The sequence below is a fragment of the Telopea speciosissima genome, chromosome 5, assembly GCF_018873765.1.
Source record: "Telopea speciosissima isolate NSW1024214 ecotype Mountain lineage chromosome 5, Tspe_v1, whole genome shotgun sequence".
NCBI classification, from domain to species: Eukaryota; Viridiplantae; Streptophyta; class Magnoliopsida; order Proteales; family Proteaceae; genus Telopea; species Telopea speciosissima.
In genome coordinates this window covers 16,514,325-16,536,144 of record NC_057920.1, presented here as the reverse complement: position 1 = coordinate 16,536,144, position 21,820 = coordinate 16,514,325, and the positions used below count along the sequence as shown (strand labels likewise).

The 21,820-nt window shown below is 39.1% G+C and overlaps 1 protein-coding gene across 1 annotated transcript; it reads right to left on the bottom strand.

The window, feature by feature from the left end:
* Positions 1-809: 809 nt before the first annotated feature.
* LOC122662050 lies at positions 810-20,005 on the bottom strand. Its single transcript, XM_043857605.1, has 4 exons — positions 19,687-20,005; positions 15,084-15,186; positions 1,324-1,485; positions 810-1,107 (listed from the first exon to the last, which is right to left on the bottom strand). Exons 1-4 carry the CDS (start codon positions 19,965-19,967, stop codon positions 940-942), a joined length of 714 nt encoding a protein of 237 aa, XP_043713540.1. The 5' UTR covers positions 19,968-20,005; the 3' UTR covers positions 810-939.
* Between the last annotated feature and the right edge of the window lie 1,815 nt (positions 20,006-21,820).

Below are 21,820 nucleotides of genomic sequence, written 5' to 3'. Positions count from 1 at the left end.
TCCTACCAATCTACCAATACCTGTCCATCGAAAAACCAATTTTTGCAGAATAGGATTGATACCAGCAATGCTATTCCAATCCCATGATCCTACTCCTAGTCATAACAGCATTATCAATAATAGGTTTATTACAAAAATATTTGGCATTGAGGATTCGAGCCCATACAGCAGTCTCACCATTGAGAAGCCGCCACCCTAATCTAAGCAAAAAAGGCTTTGTTCTGAGTTAGGGAATCCCTTAGACCTAACCCTCCTGCCCTTTTAGGAGAACAAACAGTACACTAAAAGAGATTAAATGTACTTTCTACAATTCCCCTTGATTCTATATACACTAGCGTATATTTCTTTAAGGGAGAGGCTTCTCTGACCAAGCAGCATAGAGGAGTGCCTCAATGACGTATCACAAGATGGTATCATATATTGGAGGGCAGCGAAATCTTCCTGTGAAGAGAAGAGAGATAGATAGAGTGCTAACGTACCCTACACCAGTGGGTCAGAGAACCTTTCCCCATTTCTTAACTCTTATGGATGTGAAGAGGGTCTCGGACCAAGGTAACCACATCGATCAGCACCAATCTAATCAGATTCTTTCAATTATTTGAAGACCCTTAACTTGAAGAGGGTCACGACAACCACATTTCTACTTAAAAAACGACCTCATATTCTCTTTTCATTTGAACAAACATTCAAATTGAGTTTCACCAAAAAAACTACTCAAATTGAACATTATACATTAATAAACAACTTTATGGGTTACCTTTCATTAGGCAAGAAAAACCATCAGTTCTACTCATGGTGCACTATGCTTTATCAATCCAAACTTGCTTCGCACTCAAATTTCCAAGTGGATTCAAATGTAAAACATTTTCTTGATACTGTAAACAGATACGAAATCCAATCAAGAAGAGGAGATTCCTCACATGCTTAAGGCCTCGTCTTTCATAAGAAGAAATGTGGAGTTTCATCCCCAGACTTGCCCTGCATATTGATCAGGGGATCGATAATGCTTCTCCACCCATCATAGTCCACAGCTGAGCCAGCATTGGGCAGTGGAAATCCATTCACAAAGAAATAAGGTGTGCCCATCACCCCTCTTGAACATCCATACTGCATGGTGAGAAGCTTGTGTAAAGTAGAGAAGGAAATGATAGAGAAATAAGCCAAAGCTATGAAAGAGAAGGGCAGCTGGATGCCACTGACTGGCCTGCTGAATTGATGATCACGTAGGGCATGAAGTGCATGATGAGAGACCCAGTAGACATTGCATATATACTATGGCAGGATTCTATAATTTCCAATGATATCTGATAGTAAAGCTCTCACCTTGAAGGAAATCCTAGTTGCAAGATCACTTCTACTGTCACTGAAGCCAGATTCAACTGCAGATAATGAGTCATCCCCAACTGTTTTATTTACAAACCTCACAATATGATCGACAACAGAAGCTCTAGACATTGCGAAGGTTTGTTGATTGTAAAAGTTTTCCTGTTTAACATCCACATCAACCAATCTTAGTCTGGAATCTGGATGGAATTAAAAGTATCAAACAGGCAAAAGTTATACTGCAATTACATCATCAAACGAATAGGTGAATGTTGTAGGCACATCATAATCTTGGTTTCCAAGGTTCAGTTTCAAGGTAATTCCAATTTTCTTTTGGTATTTAAGGCAAGTTTATGCTTTCTAAGTGCCTTCTGATAAATCTGGATTCAACAAACCCCTGGTAGCCAAGTATTTCCACATGCTTCGTTTAGCGGTATTGGCATTCTACAAAACTGATACTGACAAGGACATGGGATTTAACATTATTTCTTCAAGAATAAAACTTTACTATTTTCCTATTCTCACATTCGTTAGTCTCCTAACTTTGAGAATATTACTTCCTTGGTTAACATGGAACTACATCAATGTAGAATATTCAAATATAAGAAACTTCATAAACATTAGTAAGTTCCATTTTATAGTATACTATTTAGAAAATTAAAACCTTGAATTTGAGTTTGAAATTTGACAAATGGCAAATCCAGACTATTTATTCCCTAGATATCAAACAGAAGAGATTGACACATCACAATTTTACATGACACAAGTAGGTAGAGCATCCATAGATTCCATAGTGGATATGCTGCTGTCCAGCAAAAACTTTACCTTACTTCAGTTAACAAAAAGTTGACAATAAAGTCCACAATTTCCTTAAGATAACTAAGAAATAATGTATAAAACTCAAGGAAATAAAGAAACATAACGAACTCTCAAGCTCGACTCTTTTTACTGCCACCACCTCCACCACACGTGTCCGATTGACACGTTCTACGGTCTTGCTTACGTGGCTAAAATAGTGTTCTCAAATATGAGTAATGAAAATATGTGTAGGATGGCATTTTATGTGATTTGGTACAAACAGAAGATATATGGGCATACCCAATGCACAAGGCTCCGGCCACTACGGGGTCTAGGGAGGGTCCATAATGTACGCAGCCTTACCCCCGCTTTGCGGAGGCTGTTTCCAGACTCAAACCCGTGACCACTTGGTCGCAATGGAGCAATGTTACCATCACAAACAGAAGATATACTTCTGTTAATATGCATTCCATACGTGTTTCTGTTCTTTTTTAGTAACAGAAATAATTTTTTCCCAGTTTTACCATACAACATTTGTTTTTGTACAAAAGTATTCTAAATGAACAGAAACACAAAAAACAAAAAAAGTACAAACAAAGGTATTTCTGACTCAGAAAAATACTCATTTGGAATAGAAACATTGTCATACAGCCCCTTAATATCTAAATGTCACAAATCATTTAACCCAATTTCATTGCTAATTCAGTATTGGATGAAGGAGATTAATTTACCATTTGTAAGAGCCAAATATGATCAATATGTCGTAAGGAACAGTTGTAGCAGTATAGAATTATCAAATCACCAATGTATTATAGGCTTAATTATTTAATGGGCAAAAGGTCCCTTTTACACAGGACCCATGCCTGCCATGTGGCAGATTGGATGGGCCTTAAATTTTGTGGATAGGTAGACCCTTACTTAGGTCCCATGCTCACATCTCAACTTTTTCAGCGAAAACAGGAGAGTGCACAGTATTGGTTAGAATATGGTATACATACATGGAAATATATGGGGATGCATGCCAATACACCTGGGGTGTATATGGGTGAATTTGAGCCTGAATGTATATCCAACAATTCAAAATTACCACATCATCCTGACATGTAGCAGGATTAGGGTCCCCTTGAGAGAAGCCTCTTTATACTGGACCATCTAAAGGCGAATTTGCCTTTTATGTAAATTGTCCCATTTCATTTTTAAAACTGTCGCTTGATGAACAATAAATTTAGCATTGGCATCAGCTGATTTCTTCAAAAACCTAAAATTTTCAGTACTTTCTTTGGTGTTAAGTTTTTGTTTTATTTAATAGAAATTTGGCGTCCTCTTGCGGATTTTGTGCTCTGCTTTTTTGAGTGTTGGTTGGTTGTGCAGCTGTTGTCCCCCCTGAGGGTGGCTCCTTGGAGTCGTGTATGTCTATTTGTTGGTCTTTTGATAATGCTTGGGACTGGGAGGAGCTCTTCTCTCACTTGAGATTGTCCTTGAGATGGCCTTAGAGCTTACCTCCACTGTCTGTATATGTTTTTCTTTTTCTCTTTTCTAATAACTTGATTCTACCGATCCAAAAACAAATGGCCCGCTTAATTGATCTGCATCACAAAGTCCTCAAAGCATAATTGTAATGCAAGGCTTCTTCATAATCAATAACAGTTTATCTCATCTTGGAGAAGAAAAAAATAAGTAATCAAAAATTATGAATCAATATGGAGCATGATCAGCCTATGCAAAACACATATTGGCACATACAGAAAGGGAAAATGAATAACATACTCATAGAAGAAGCCAGCGAAAAAAATGCCCTACAAGCAAAGAAAACAAAAGGGTGCACTATACGCAAACCCCACCTCCACCCCCCCCAAAAAAAACGAGAGATCATGCTCCAGCTCAAAATCTGGACTGCCCTCACACCTTTAAAGGTTTCGTTGTTTTTGTAATTGTTAAACCCTATCATGGATTATTAGTGCTTATATCGCAGTGGTAGTAGTATTTAGGTGTTCTATCTCTTCTCCTTAAGCAGCTTACTTATTAGTCTAAACTCTATCTCTCTAGATTAGATTTTCATGCTGACTTACTTTCCTAGTTCTGCTAGGAAACTTTGTAATCTGAATTCTATATTAATGATATGAAGGGGGTGTTGTCCATCAAACCCAATTTAATTTGATTAAATTAATTAATTATATTCTTATATTATGTGTTTGTTATAATTGCTATACTTTCTACAACAGCCCAAAAGTACCACTTATTGTTCACAACAATGGACAGACTTTGGCACTTTGTTCTAGGGTTGCCGTATTGTATGTTAATACGGAGCACTTTAATGTGTTGAACACTTGAAAATTGATCCATTTGAAATTTTTGATGGTTTCAATGCTGATTGGTTTTGGCAATAGGAATTTCTGGTAGACTAGTAGTTACTTTTTCTTATACCTGAGAGGCACTTACGGTTACATTATATTTTATGCGCTTGGGGTGAGTCAATGATTGATGTCTACCGACAGGATTGACTATACATTGGCCGCTTGGCGTACAAGGTATAAATGGTGATAGGGGTGACACTCAACAAGGTTACAACTTACAACTACCCATTTAGGGAGAACATCCAAGTCAGTGAGTTATTAAACTGTGATTGATTGAAAACCTGGGCCTAGGTTATTGTTTTGTAAAGAGTTTGCAAAAGCGATTTTATATTATATTATATTATATTAAATATATTTGAAAAGTGTTTTCAAATTGTTTTTGGTCCAATCACTGGTCATGAAACTCCCTTAGTTAATTGCAATGGGCCTGATTGCATGACGGTGATTTTTGTACCATGGTTGCAAGTCCACTATGTAAGGCCCCACATACTTTTAGATTACTCTTTTTTTTTTTTTTTTTCCCTGTGTTGGTAGGTGCACCGTATGAGTGTATGAGTGTATGAAGTGCCAATGAATGCCAATGTGGGATGAAGACAATTGTTTGGTAAGTATTCTGGACAATGTATTGTAACAGTGAGGTGGTATGGGACACTTCATAGTTATTTTATATTGTTTAGAATATTTTATAATTATTTACGCATTGTATTATTTTATTAATATTTATGATGATGTGGAACTTAATATTCTATATATGTGAGATGGCATATTTTTATTGGTTATGATGAATAGTGCAAGGACGATGTGGCAAGCTTATGTTAATAGGTTAATCTTAATCAATGATGATTAGTGGTGTCTTGGAACGATTGGACCATATGTCTTAATGTAGAGCTGCCATGTGGCGCATGGAGAGGATGAGGTGGTGGAATGATTAGTAGCCACAAGGCATAGGGTGAAGTGTTAACTTGGTCCAGCCACTTTGTTTGACTAAGCTACTGTTATTTCGATTTGATTTGGTTCAAGTGAACCACAGGTCCAGCTATGGGTTTGGGTGAACCCAAAGGATGAGGATGGACTTAGAGCTTGTTTATTTGGCAGCCACATATGTAAGTAGTTAGTGCCTACAAGGTGGCGGTGGTGGCCTAAGGAGGTTACAAATAAGAAGAAGGATGTTGTTGGTTGACTAAGGAAAGAGAAAATGAGAGAGAAGAGCTACCTACGTTGGTTTTTGTTGCTTGGTGTTGTTGAAATTAATTAAGAAAAAGAGAGAGAAGAACGGAAGAAGAAGGAGAAGGAATTAAGAGGAAGAGTTCCTCTGCCTCAGATTCAATTCTTTCTGGGTAAATATATACTTCAAAATTTGGGGATCTATGAAGATTTCATACTTCACACCATAAAGAAAATGCCTCCAAATTTTTAAAGCAAAGATAATTGCCGCCAATTCCAAATCATGAGTAGGGTAGTTTTGTTCATGTGGCTTCAATTGGCAAGAAGCATAAGCTCTTACATTCTCATTCTGCATAAGTACACAACCCCAAACCTTTCCTAGATGCATCACTATATATCACAAATTCACCAGATCTTGTAGGGATAGTACATACTAGAGCAGTAACCAACCGCTGTTTCAATTCCTATAAACTCTTTTCACAATCTTCGGTATATCCAAATCGAACATTTTTTCTTGTTAATTGGGTAAGAGGAACTGCAATACCGGAGAATGCCTCAATGAATCTCCTACACCCTACCAAACCCAAGAAACTTCGAATCTCAGTAACATTGGTCGGTCTGTTCCAATTAATCATTGCTTGCACTTTGTTGGGATCTATTGATATACCATCCTTTGATATAACATGTCCCAGAAATACAATTCTGTCTAACCAGAATTCACATTTCTTAAACTTTGCAAACAGTCTCTTCTCCCTCAGAATCTACAATACAATTCTCAAATGCTCCTCATGTTCTTCTGCACTTCTAGCGTATATCAAAATATCATCAATAAAAACAATAACAAGCGGATCTAACACCTTTCTGAAAACACGATTCATCATGTCCATAAAACCAACATAGGAGCATAAACTGCTAGTGTTATGTTTTAGTTTGGTTTGGTTCAAATGAACCGTAGGTCTAGCCACGGGTTTGGGTGAACCCAAAGGATGAGGATAGACTTAGAGCTTGTTTATTTGGCAGTCATGTATGTAAATAGCTGGTGGCTACAAGGTGGTGGTGGTGGTGGCTGCTGCAGCAATTTTTTACTGGTTCAGTTCTTATCCCACAAGAGTTGAAGACTTCCTTAAGATCGATTTCACCATTACAGGGTTTTTTCCAAAACCCTGACAATTATCGATCTTAGGGTTACTGCTGCCTATTGAACCTGAATTTCTGCAAGCTGCTTCTCCACTTCTAAGGCACCACTCGACATCAATTTGGCCTTTATCGGCTCAGTTTTTGAAGACCTCCCTGAGATCGATCCTCCATCATCACAGGGTTTTTTCAAAACCCTGACACCTATCGGTCTTAGGGCTGCTGCTGCTTCTTTGGATCTGATTTTTTGCACGTATTTTTTCTCAATTATACAGGCTCCATCGACTTCAGTTTAAGTCCATTCACTGCAATTTTTTGGCCCCCTTGTTTCCTTTATCGATTTCAGCCAGTCAGGGTTTCTTCAAAACCCTGACATAATCGATTAGGGTTTTTCACTTGGTTGCTGGTTCTCATATTTGGAGAGGTGATTCAGACTTTACTTTGAAGTTATTATTGGACTTTTTTGCTGCCAATATGGGTGATTCGACCAATTCTTCAGCTACTTCAGATCAGGCTATTAATGATGGTCACGGCAAGACAGAGTACCACAACTTCCCACCAAATCCTATTAAACTGGATGGCTCGTATTATCTTCTATGGTCCAGATCTGCCTCTTTTGCCATTGCACGCCGTGGTCTCACCAGTCATATTAATCGCACTTGTGTTATGCCTCCTGAACAGGGCCTGCTCAGGAAAAGTGGCTTGCCAATAATGGTGTTCTGATGTCTTATTTGATTGGCTCTATGACTTCAGATTTACAGAATAATTTTCTTCTTCTGGACACTGCCTCTCAGATTTGGGCCGCATGCAAGGAAACATATGGGCAGCTGGTCAATGATGCCCAAGTATATGAAATCCGGAAGAAAGTCCTTCACACCACTCAGGGAGAACATTTGGTGTCCAAATACTATGCTACTCTCCGCAGTCTGGCAACAGTTGGACCATTTCTCAGACTTCCATCCTACTACAGTGACTGATATTGCTTCTTATAAGAAGCACGTGGATAAGATCAGAGTATATGACTTCTTGGAAGGATTGAATGTGGAATATGATCAGATCCGTGTTCAGGTGTTGGGCCATAAGCCTTTTCCCACACTTGAACAATCGTATGCATTGGTGTCTTCTGAGGAGAACCAAAGGGCTGCTATGTTGCACCCTCCTATTTACAAACAGATCAGTTTTCAAGGCTGCTGCCCCTGCCACTCTTGCTCCTAGTGGCACTGTTTCTCTTGGTGATTCTGCTACAGGGAATGTTGTTTGTGAGCACTGTCACAAACCCAATCACACCAAAGAGAAGTGCTGGAAACTTCATGGGAAACCAGCTGATTTTGAAGCAAAAAAGGCTGCCAAGACCAAGAATAAGACCAAGACCAAGGCCCATCAAACCGAGACTATTACCGCAGCTCCTGCTACTGACCCTGGTCTATCCCCGGATGATCTACATGCACTCCTACGTATGCTCAGGTCTTCCGCTGCTACTGCCTCTACTACATCAGCTTCTGCCAATTCATCTGCTCCTTCAGGTTCACACTTTGCCCGGTCAAGTATTCCATTTGGAGGCCATTGTGCTTCTATAGCTTCCCATCCTTGGATCATAGATTCTGGAGCTACAGATCATATGACCGGTTCCTCTAGCTTGTTTCATACATACTCTCCCACTTCAGGGAAAGATAAGGTCAAAATGGCTGATGGTTCTCTTTCTTCCATATCTGGAAAGGGAATCATCAACTGCACTTCCTCTCTTCCATTAACTTCTGTTTTGCACATTCCCAATTTTACTACTAACCTTCTTTCCATTAGTAGTATTACTCGTGACCTTAACTGCAAAGTCACTTTTTTTCCTTCCCATTGTGTGTTTCAGGATCTGGAGTCTGGGAAGACGATTGGATTGGGTAAAGTGCACGGTGGGCTGTATCTGCTTGATGACATTTGCTTCTCTCCACCACCATTACATTCTCCACTACACCAGAACTCCATGGTCTCTTCTGAACTTTACCAGTGGCACTCTAGGTTAGGTCACCCCCCTTTAGGAATCTTAGCTCATTTATTTCCTAGTCTAGTCACCCTTCGTACTAAGGATGACTTTTTTTGTGAGGCTTGTGTTCTGGCCAAACAGACACGTTCAAATTATCCAATTTCTAATAAAAGGAGTTCTTTTTGTTTTAATTTGGTACATTCTGATGTTTGGGGCCCTAGTCGTAAACCTTCTATTTCTGGCCATCGGTGGTTTGTTTCTTTCATTGATTGTCATTCTCGGAATACATGGGTATACCTTTTGAAAACAAAAAATCAAGTTTTTTCATGTTTTCAGCATTTTCATAAACTTATTCAAACTCAGTTCCAAGCTACTCTCAAAGTATTGAGAAGTGATAATGGAACAGAGTACACTGAGTCACATTTTCAAAAATATTTGGTTGATCATGGCATCCTTCATCAAACTAGTTGTGTGGATACCCCTGCCCAAAATGGTGTGGCAGAAAGAAAAAATCACCACTTGCTAGAGATGGCCAGGGCTTTGATGTTTGCGAGGAATGTCCCATCTCAATATTGGGGGGATGCGGTACTCACTGCAGCCTATCTCATTAATAGGCTGCCCTCTAGGGTCCTTAACTCTCGTAGCCCCTCTGATGTTTTATTGGGAAATTCCTCCTTTATTGTGCCACCCAAGGTGTTTGGTTGTGTGTGTTATGCTAGGGATACTAGATCTCCTGGCAAACTGGAACCTCGGGGCCTTCGTTGTATTTTCATTGGTTATTCTCCGACCCAGAAAGGTTACAAGTGTTACCATCCCCCTTCCCGCCGGACCATGGTTAGTATGGATGTTATTTTCCATGAGTCACTTTCTTACTATTCTTCGCCACCTCTTCAAGGGGAGAGCTCTAGTGAAGATGTGCCTTTTGAGATTCCTCTACCAGAGGTTCCTCAGGTTGCTGACCAGCCTAGTTTACCACCACCCACGGCTGCTGTCCAGCCTAATCTACCACCACCCACGGCTGCTGTCCAGCCTACTTTGGATGCCCAATTTTCTCTGGCTGTTCCTCCCTCACCTGATGGGAATCCTGTACAGGGGGAGACTGTTGAAAATAGTGTTGTTAATGTTCCTATCCAAGGGGAGCTGACTCCCGTCCAGAGGACCATTGGTGAATTTCAGAAGAGAATCGACTACTCAAACACCATCACCTATACAAGGGGCAGATCCAACAGAGGGCAGCTGCAATCCACTGTAGCACCAGTACTCATCTAATTGCCGGCTCTAGACCCGGATCCTCCATCTCCTGGTAATCTCTCTCCTTCCGACCTACCTATTGTTCATCGCAAAGGTACTAGGACTTGCACTTTACATCCTATTTCTCGCTTTGTTTCGTATAGTTCTCTCTCTCCTTCTTTCCGTGCTTTTGTATGCTCTCTTTCTTCTGTCTCTATTCCTAAAAATTGGCAGGAAGCATATACAGATGGAAAGTGGAAGGCTGCAATGCTGGAAGTAATGAGAGCACTACACAAAAATAACACGTGGGATCTTGTGGCACTTCCTCCAGGGAAAAAACCAGTGGGATGTAAATGGGTCTTTGTGGTAAAACAGAAGGCTGATGGTTCAGTGGATCGGTACAAGGCACATCTGGTCGCAAAGGGATTTACTCAAACCTATGGAGTTGACTACCAGGAGACCTTTGCACCAGTGGCAAAGTTCAACACTATCAGGGTGTTATTATCTTGTGCTGCGAATCTTGGGTGGGATCTTCAGCAGTTAGATGTAAAGAATGCCTTCCTCCATGGGGAGCTTGAGGAGGAGGTATATATGAACATTCCACCAGGCTTCTCTGATGACAGGACTAGGGGCAAAGTCTGTAAGTTGAAACGTGCTCTATATGGGTTGAAGCAATCACCTAAGGCTTGGTTCGGCAGATTTCATAAGCCTATGATTTCAGCAGGTTATAAGCAGAGCAATGTTGATCACACTTTGTTCATCAGACGAGTTGGTGACAAGGTTACTCTACTTATAGTCTATGTGGATGATATCGTGGTGATTGGTAATGATGATGCTGCTATCAGGGACTTGAAGCTTCTCCTTGGCCGTGAGTTTGAGGTCAAGGATCTAGGTTCTCTCAAATATTTTCTAGGGATAGAAGTTGCTCGCTCTTCAAAGGGCATCTTTCTTTCTCAAAGAAAATATGTCCTTGATCTGTTGACTGAGACAAGGTTGCTAGGTTGTCATCCTTCAGATACTCCTATGGATGCTACTACAAAACTTAGGGAGAAAGAGGGTGAACCTGTTGACAAGGGTGGTTATCAGCGGTTAGTGGGCAAACTAATCTATCTTTCTCACACCAGACCTGACATAGCAGTTGCTGTGAGTATGGTGAGCCAATTCATGCATGATCCCTATTCCTCTCATATGGATGCAGTCCGTCGTATTTTGAGGTATTTGAAATCTGCTCCAGGAAAGGGAATTCTCTTATCTTCTAATGGTCACCTGAAGATTGAAGCTTATACTGATGCCGATTGGGCTGGTTCTCCTGACAGAAAATCTATCTCTGGCTATTGTTCCTTTGTGGGTGGGAACCTTGTCACATGGCATAGCAAAAAGCAGAATGTTGTGGCAAGGTCCAGTGCTGAAGCTGAGTTTCGTGCGATGGCCCAAGGCATTTGTGAACTTTTGTGGCTTAAGGGATTATTACAGGATATTGGTGTTGTTGTCCATCTTCCAATGATGCTTTATTGGCAGCTTTATTGTGACAATAAAGCTGCCATTAGCATTGCTCATAATCCTGTCCAGCATGATCGCACTAAACATGTGGAGGTTGACAGACATTTCATGAGGAAAAGCTTGAAGCTGGCCTTATTTATGTTCCCTTTGTGAAGTCTACTGATCAGCTAGCGGATGTGTTCACTAAGGGGCTGACTAGCAAGCTGTTTCATCCTATCTTAGTCAAGTTGGGCATGCACGATATAAATGCTCCAACTTGAGGGGGAGTGTTAGATATGGGCCAGAATACCGTGGGGGGTATTCTGGACTTTTTTTCTCTTTATTTATTTGTTTGTTTGTATGTGGTTTAATCCCACATTGCTCATGTACATATGTTTATTCTTTTATTAGTCTTATAAATAAAGAGGTGCTTGGGGTCACTAAGATCATCCAAGCCTTTCCCTAATTTTAAATCTCTCTACAGGAGGTTACAAACAAGGAGGAGGTGGCAGGTTGACTAAGGAAAGAGAAAAGGAGAGAGAAGAGCTACCTACGTTGGTTTTTGTTGGTTTGTGTTGCTGAAACTAATTATGAAAAGAAAAGAGAAGAAAAAAGGAAGAAGGAGAAGGAACCAAGAGGAACAGCTCCTAGTAGGTAATATAGGTTTATAATTCTTCTCCTCCAGCAGTTTATGCTCTTTTTTGATGGATTATTGAATGGTTTATTTGCTATTATTATAGGATAGAGGATTTGTGTTACCGAAATCAAGTATTGAAGAAGGATTGAGAGAGAAGGTACAGATTTAAGAAGGGTTCAAAGTTTCACTTGAGTATTTCCAAAGGTAAGTTCAATTAGATTCCTTAAAGTGATTTTGTTTTGAATTAAGTAGTTTTGATTGAGCTCAATTGTGAGTTGAGATTATATTGTTTTGGATTTGATTATAAAGGGTGAAAATCCGAACTGAGCAAAGGTCATTCTGCCAGTTAGGAAATTTCAGTCCAAATGACAGTTTTGGATTTGAATATAAAGGGTGAAACCCCCATATGGAACCCTATTGGAAGACCCAAATTCATATTTGTTCCAAACTACCATTTGGACTGAAATTTGCTAACTAGCAGAATGACCTTTGCTCAGTCCAGATAGTGTAACACTTTCAATACAACTCAAAATGAGTTATTCCTGTTGGATTAGAAAATAAACTCATGCATCTACAATTTGTATAGAAATATCTATCTTCTAATTCAGCTTAAAAAGTTATCAAAATAACGGTTCCAAATGGATGAATGTCATGAACCCGAAAGCACATTGTTGTGTTAATTCTGACCTCGGTCCACTAAAACTGTCATAACTCATTTGTTAAGAATCCAAATGACTTGATTCTTTTTGCTATAGTAAAAAGATTCAAAATTCTACATGTTTTATAAAGACAAAGTCAACCCAAGTCTTGTGTAAGATATCCGACCTTGAACTAGAAGGTTCTGCAGGAACGATCTAACCATTTTAGATGATAAATTTTGTAATTGTAATTGTAGGGTGTTTTGCAAAGTGGACTTGGATCAGTAATAACCTCTAATGATATGATGTAGTCCTAAATAGGAATCTTGTTTGTACAAGTGGCTTTTGAAGTTGTGAAGAGCGTTAATTACTAAGTACAGTATAGGTGAGTTGATGTACATAGTCAATGGTTATTGTATGAATGGAAGGTATGAATTGGCATATTATCAGTAACAAGTTGACATGTATGTCTTGTATGATGAGTTGCATATGCTCTCTTGAATATATTGTTATTGAATGCTATGTAACTCTCTTGAATATATTATTATTGAATGCTATGTACCGTTATGCATGAACAGAAATGGTATATGATTGTGTTAACATGCAATTTGTTAATTGTGGATAATAACTGTAAGTGCATGTTAATGAATGAATACCTCTTATAATGCTTGTGAGCTATATAAGGTAAGAATTGAATTGAACCTCACTTAGCAGGGGGGGTGAGGAGTGAGGTATGTATATGGTTTCCTCAGTTAGCAGGGGGAGGAGTGAGAGGTATACTGGGATGATATCTCATTTAGCAAGGGAGAGGAATCAGAATATGAGATACTTCTCAGAAGAAATGTGAAGAGGAAGTGGATGAAATTATGCATTGTGAATACATTGCATTGTTTAAATTAATAATATGCTGTGGTATTGAAATTGGGTTCAATGTTATGCATATGAAGATATATTCTTGTATTGAAATAGCATGACTATGTATTGACACTCATTGAGCTATTAGCTCACCTCATATTGTATAATCTTTTAAGAAGATCCAAAGAAAGAAGACAAGGGGAAGGGTACCAAGGACAAACCTTAGATGTTTTCTTTTACTTCCTTTTTGGATCAGTTGTACTTGTATATATGAAAAATGTTTGTCTAAAGGACCAGACAAATGTTGTACTTGCTTTATTAAGTAGGTTTGAAATTTTGTAGCCATCAGATCTATTCCGGTGTTGTATCTATGTAAATAACCCTTTTATGAATAGTAAGTCTTTCGCTAATATTGAACTTTGACGTTATGTGATTGATGTTTCATTCTTTCTGATGTGTGTATGGTATGTTTTACCCTGTGCGGTTCCGACTATATTTGGTTAGTTTGGGGTCATTACACACTATGGATGTTGGTTGTGGTGGGAAGAAAGGGCAATGAAAATATCTACCACAAGGGGTTTTCAAGTTACACCTTTTGTGCAATTAAGGATAACTTAAAGGCTACCCTTTAGGATCACACCACATGGCGCGATCTTATCCATTAGATTATAATCTATAAGGTAGATTTTCTCTATTTAAGAGAAACTTGGCACAAACCTGAAATTGCACTAGCATTACAATTTTTGTTTTCATAATATTCTCTTAGAGAAGAGAAAGAGAGAACTTGATAGAGAAAATAAAGTCTTCTTCTTCTTAAGCTAGGGTTTCTGCCATTGGAGTTGGTCCAATCAACGAAATTCGTGACCTCTTTCCTCTTACTTTCTTCTTTCTTCTTTTATTCTTTTATTTTCCATCTTTCATTTGTCTTTTCCAGTTTTTCACTTCTCATCTCTTTCCCTATCTCTTCGTTCCCCATGTACCAGTTTTTCACTTCTCATCTCTTTTCCCCATCTCTTCATTCCCCTTTTTCTGTATTTAGACCTCAGTTTTTACTACTTTGTTTTCGTTGGATCCATTTAGCCGACCCCATTAAGTTGGGATAAGGCTGAGTTTTTTGTTGTTGTTGTTGTATCTAGTATCAAACCGCTTCCACTACAACTTCCAGGGGGGAGGCTAAAACCATCAGTTTCTAGTCTCCTTAGCAATCTCTCTGTTCTTCTTCTCTTCCATCTTCTCTCTTGTGATTGCTGGTTTCAAATTCTGATATTGTAACAGTAATCATGACTGTCAAGTCCCCACTTCCAAGGTTTGCTAGCCCTCCCCCAACCATTATCTTTATTTTGTGAGCTCAACTTTCTTCACATCTATACAGTAAGCAGTTTTTATGCCATATCTAGCTCCGCTAAATATCCTTGATAGATTAAGGCATTGGTAATAGATGAGACCAAAATATTACTCCAAAAATAGACAATTTTCTAAGTTGTAACGCACCAAACCTGATGCTCGAAGAACTGCTCCAACAAGTGATATGTGGCAGAGGCATTCAGCTTATTCACAATGTGCAGAGCACGGCTAGTAACAAAAGCATTATCATGATAACTGCATTTGCCATAGGAGAAAAATCTATCAGGGCATTTGGGTTCCATATTAATGTACGTAGGATGTCTGATATAACAACAGATTTCAACACATATAGAGATACCAGAATTTTATTTTCATGTTACTTATCATTAACAGCCAATCATTGGCAATAATAAGAAATCCTAGATTGGGTAACACCAAGCTTTAAAGCTGGCAAGCAGATCGTATCAGTGGGCATAAAAGGAACATGGTGTTGGGATCATCTGTTGGAATACTGGAGTGAGAAATTCCTCCTTCCTTTGGAGGTTGGAGCCTACATGGCTTTGAGAGATTCAGTCCAGTGACTCTCAGGTTATCCACCAATCCATCATTTATCCCCAGTTATCTTTACCTAGTGATTGGTTGTTGCATTCCGCTTCCAACTGAGGAAATAGTTTTTTTTTTTTTTTAAATCTTTCTATTGGTTCTCCAGTTTGGGCTGCATCAACAGATCATGGAGACAAGGACCCACCAGCACAGTAGTAAACAATCAGAATAACTGATAATTCCATGTTTTCACAATGAAAAATGCAGAGACTATAGCTTCCCTGAAATTATAATACAAAGACAAGCAAAAAGTAAAGATCGCCCAAGGAGAAGGTAAGGTGATTTATGATTGAACTCTAGGCTATTTGAAAAGGGAATTCTTTCCTATGTTTGACCAACTTAAAGCAATAGGAGCAAATCAAATTCAGTCTCTCTCCAGGAGTTGAATTGACACTGACACTCATATTGAATCCCATGTGTGCACTGTGCACAACACTAATACCTAAATCAGCAGTTATGTCAAGATGACAAAATTATTTGGATACCTTAACAATCATAAGCAAGAGGATAAACCATATAACCCAAATAGAACTCGATAATTGTTTACATAAACTAACAAGAGAATCAAAAGCGCACACACACACAAAAAAAAGAGAGGGTTTATTATAGAAAATCTATATCTAACAAATAAACAACCCAAAGCCTATGGCCCCAATTGATAACGTTTTCTGGTGTCTTATTGAAAAAACAGAAAACCGTTTTTGATTGTTTTTGTTTTTCTATTTTTGTTCTCATAAGAGACATATTTGATAAGGATTTCTTTTGTAGTTTTGTTTTCTACAACAGTCTTTCTGCTTTTCTCCTTTCTTCTCTCTAAATTTTGAATTTTTGTTTTCACTCAAAGACAATGAAGACTGTAGCACTAGAGATGCTGCCATGGCCACGCTGACAAATCTGATGATTATAAAGTGACCATTTGAATCAGCAAGTTCTCCTCTTCACTGATTTCTGATCCATCCATAAAAGATGGTCCAGTCTCTAGTCTCTCCATAATCCTTCCCATTTTGTCAAGTCACCATTTAATCAACAACTTTGAGAGTACCCACGCAATTCCATATCTCTAGTCTCAAGTTACAATTACAAACACAAAAATCCACTCTTCCCTCTTCTTTTCTTTTCTTTTTTTCTTTTTTTTTTTTTTAATGGTGTGGGAGGGGTGGAGGGGGTGGTCATTTGATCCCTCTCCTTATTCACTTGCTGACACTATCCTCACCTTCTCTCTTTGTGCCCACAGAGAAGAGAAACAGAAAATGCCGAATTTGCTGGGCAGAAATCTTCTGAAAGTGCAAACAACTAGTGACAACACAATCTCCTCGAACGCCGCTGGTTATGAGTGAACGTGAGCGCAGCACAGCGACAAGAGAGTGTGATGCAGAATTTCAGAAAGAAGCCTATAATCCCCATTCCAGACTTCCAGTTAGACTTAATTTCAAGTCCCCAACGGGTTATGTGGGTCATGGCCTTAGTATTAATGGGTTTTCTAACCCCAACCTTTGGGAGATTAGATAGCCATTATTTGGTCTCAGAGCTGTGGGTGTCTCAGAGCTATGGCTGAACCTAGTTCAAGGAACTCTCATTCAACAAACTTTCAAGAATCACTCAACCAGATCACTAATATGTTCAGGCAGTTGTCAGATCACATGACTGTTATGGAGCAAAAGTTTGAGTCAAATCTTTCCCCTACATATGATAATTCTGAGCATCCCAGACCTAATGAACGATTGCCAACCCATTATACCATAAATACCATAAAATTTATGGGTCAGAGGGTTCCTACACCTCAACCTTCTTTTAAGGACCTCATACGAGCAAATTTGATGGTAATAATGGTGTACCTAATCGGCACACTGCTGACTCCCAAAAGGTTAAGCTAGAGTTGAAAGAGTACAATTGGAAATTTGACCCACAAGTGTTCGACTGGCTAACCTCTTTAGATGACTATTATGATTAAAATGACTTCACAGAGCCAATGAAACTGAAGTTAGTTCGAGGCAAGTTGATTGGACCAGCAAGAGAGTGGTGGAACAACCAAGAACGGAGGTTGCACATACGAGGTACAACACCCACCACATGGGACGAGATGAAAAAAGCGCTAAAGAGAAAGTACCTCCCTCAGACCTTCTGGACGGATCTGCATGACCAACTAAATTCTATACGGCAAGGCACCTCTAAGTAGTCGGAGTATATGGAACAATTTAAATCGTTTCACATACAGAAATCGAAGAGAATGATGCTCAACTTTTGTCTCGATTCAAGCAGGGGTTAACAAAAGATTCGAAGGGAGATTGGTGTGGTCGATATCTATGACTTACAAGATTGCTTTCAAAAGGCATTACGAGTTGAGGAATTATTAAAGCCCCAAGTGAGGTGAATCAGTTTCCAAACCAGGGGAGAACAGAACACCACGAGCACCTACTAGGCCTACAGGGTTCACGAGTAGACCAATTAACACACCTACAGCCACATATAAGGGCAAGGCTCTAATGAACAGTGGTGGTGAGACCAAGTGCCACAATTGCAACAAATATGGGCACTTTTTCAAATTGTGCCCTCAACGGAAAAAGAATACAAATGCAATTGTAGCAACTATTGAGGCCAACGAGGAGAGAACACATCATTCATAATAGAGGAGGACAATGATGACAAGACACCAAGGAACTTGGTACTACAATAGAGGCTGAGACTACGGATTAAGAAGTTGAAGATACAATTGCAGACTCCACGGGCACATCATTCACATTTGATGTCGATCGTGAAGTTGAGCACATTGACTTCGTGATTCCATAAAAATTATTTGAAGAATGAGTTCCATAACTTGAGGATTTCATTCCTAACATCCGTGATCTACCCGAGTTCTGTTATGATGTACCTCATCAAGCTGATTCCTCAATTTTACAAAACTCGAGGTCGAGTTTTTTTAAGCCGGGGAGAATTGATGCAAAAATCCATCAAGAAGAGAAGAACCTATTATTTTGGGTTGGGTTCAATTTTCTAGGTCCAGCTGAACCTATGGTTCAAGATTGGTTCATGCTAGACTTAATTTCAAGTCCCCTATGAGTTATATGGGTCATGGGCTTACTATATATGGGTTTTCTAACCACAGCCTAGGGGTGATTAGATAGACACTACTTGGTATTAGATCTATGGCTGAACCCAGTTCAAGGAACTTTGATCCAACCAAATTAAGAGAGAGAGAGTGTGTGTGTGTGTGAGAGAGAGAGAGAGAGTAAACTGAGAGCATGAGAATAATCAGAAGATTGGAGGGTCAAACCAAACACTGCATTACTTTGTTTAGGATTTGAATGTTAAAAACAGAAACATAATTCTACTTAAAAGTAGCACAGAAGAAAGAAAACTGTTTTGAAAACCTATATTTTCTGAATTGAATTTACAGGTGTTTTCTGTTCCCAAAAACAGAGAGTAAGCAATTGTTCGAAACAAAGGGCTTATAAAGATGTTTTTCACCATAAAAACGTTTTCCTGCTTTCCAAAACTGAAAACAGTTTCTGAAAATGTTATCACTTATCACTGTATCAGACAGAGTAAAAAAGAAAGCAGAGGAAATGACAAAATCCCCAACACCGCCCTCCCCCCCCCTTCCCAATTTTTTTTTTTTTTTTTTTTAAAGGCCTAAATAGAAGAAGGGGTATATTAAAACTACTATCCACCCGAAACTAAATTTCGAGTTAAATTAGAATTTGGTGTCAGACCTTGATCCCCAAACACCCCCCCCCTCAAAAAAAATAAAAAACTCTGAATAAGAAAAGACATTCTTGAACAATTTTGATTATAAAGAAAGAAGTGAACCCAAATGTTCGTCAAATCATAGAACATTACATTCTCTTCTTCTTCTTCTTTTCCGTTGGGTGGGGCTGCGAAGGGTACTACAGTTCAATTTCACGACAGGCAACAAAATCCAAACGGGTATCCAAATCAACAATCCTAAGAGCAAATTGCATATTCCAGTTACACAACTAAAAATAAATAAAGAAGAAAAAAGATAAGAAATTATTGTAGTTCGGCATTCCATATTTAAAATAACAAACAAACCCACTACATTCAATGAAGTCCATATTAGCAGATAAGAATAAAAATTATTCAATTTTATTTTTCTAAATAGACAAAGAAGACATGCAAGGGAGACAAACTCACGCTAACGCAAAGGGATGAACGATAAGTGAAAGTCGAGGGCCGTAGTCCTCGAGAATCTGTTTCAGCGTAGGCCAAGCGTCCCTGCAATCCTGGCAGACCGGGTCAAAGAATGCTTCGATCATTATCGTATCTGCATAATCAGGTAGATGGTTCTTGTACACGAACCCATCAATCCTGGCGGGAATAGATCCCTGCCCGTGGATCGTCCATATAGAGAGATTGAAGACGAAAAGCAATGCTGAAAGAATTAGTAATCCCAGCTTCGGTTTCAGAATCTCCATCTCTATTGTTCTTCTGCTGCTTCTTCGTAGATCAGAACTTGAGGGCCGACGACTCTTGCAGGAAACAATCAGAAGAAATGATAATAAGCTTAGAAGAGCATTGCTTAATAAAAGCCCCATACCGAAAAAACAATAGGGTTGACGATTTTTTATACCTTTTTTTTTGGGGGAAAATATCACGTACCTACCCTGAGGTATCACTTATGTACACTTTCACCCGTGAGGTTTCAAAAATTCCATGTACCTCTCCTGCTTTTCAAACTAAGTAACAAAAACACCCACTGCGTTAATTGTAGACGTTAAACGTTAGAATTTTGATTTAAATGGCCAAATTGCCCTCATCGACGTAAGGAACCAGAAAGGAAAATAGGGGCTTATCGGCGCCAACCACGGCCAAATTAGCTCACCGGTGACCTTTAGATCCCTGGTGAGTGATAACCATGTTCTAGCGACCAAATTGCTCTTATCCTAGGATTTGAAGAAAAAAAAAAAAAACCATACTCATCTTCCCCAAATCGTTTAGGGTTTGAAAAAAGCGAAAGATGAGTTGCAAGGATGTGAACCAACTAGGGGCATTATGTTAATTTTGCCAACTTTTCCGAAAATTTGGGTTTTAACCTCGATTAGTTGCATATTTTGGTATGTTAAAGTGTTTTAAAACATGCATGAGTGTTTTCAAATCCTCTTAAATAAAAAGAGCTTTTTTGGCCCTATTTACTGTTTTTGCCACTCAAGGGTACTCCGGTCAATCACATTTTAGAGCTAATTTTAGGTATCCAAATCTTTTTCCATACATTTGGGCATTTTAGGGGTCTTTTCTACCGCTTTCACTCTAAGGATGTTTTGGTAATTTCAAGCATGCTTTTCACTTGAATTTTGTGAAAATTTTTCTCATGCCCTTTGCATGTTTTTTTATGTTATTAAAGCAAGTCTTAGAACTTTTTGCATCCAAATAAGGTTTTATATATTTTTCTTGCATGTCCCAAAGGAAATTTTGTCATTAATTTTGTAAGAGTAAATTATTCCCCCTTCCCCTCGATTATGCTCCAATGACAAACCCCTCCCCTGGATATTGAGTACCGACTCTCCCCTCCCCTGTATTAACAAGATTCTATCAATTGTACCCATTCCATTAAAAAGGACTGTTAAGTGATACAAAAAGACTATATTACCCCCTCCTTCTTCTGCTTAATTTTCTTCTTTTTCCTCCTCTTACAACCCCTTTCCTACAACTCTGCCCCCACCTTGCTGACAACGCAACCCCTCTCACCGTCCCCAGTCATGCTCCCTCCTTGCCCTTTCCTTGCTGCTGATGCAAAGGGTCTCCATGGTGAGGAAATGATAACTTAGACACACACAGCATATCACCACGCAACAGAATAATTCCAGACTGAAGTCCAGCAAGAATTCAGATGTTCAAACTCCGTCATATGGTCAAGGTTGAATATGAAATTCCAAGTGAGAGATCCCCACTACTAGTCCTCCCAAATAGAATGCTTATAATGCTCGGAACAACCAACAACAAAGGAACCGGAGGAGACTGAAACTAGAACTCAGCGGTAGAATGAAGAACCAAACCTCGAAATTCGAATGAAACTTCCCACCAACAGATCTCGAACAGAGCTTCGAGAAAGGGATTGCCCATTGCTAGATAATAAAGTCCCAAAACTTGAGATTAAAAGAAGGAACCTATAGGGAGATCGATGCCTTTCTTGCTGTACCAGAACTAGCGCCAGAACAGAATAGAGATGATACAAGGTAAAGGAAGGAGGAGGAAAAGAAAGAAAAGGGAGATTAGAAGGCTTACTGGATGGAAAGGAGGAAGCTAGGGAAGATACCAACAGTCCACACGT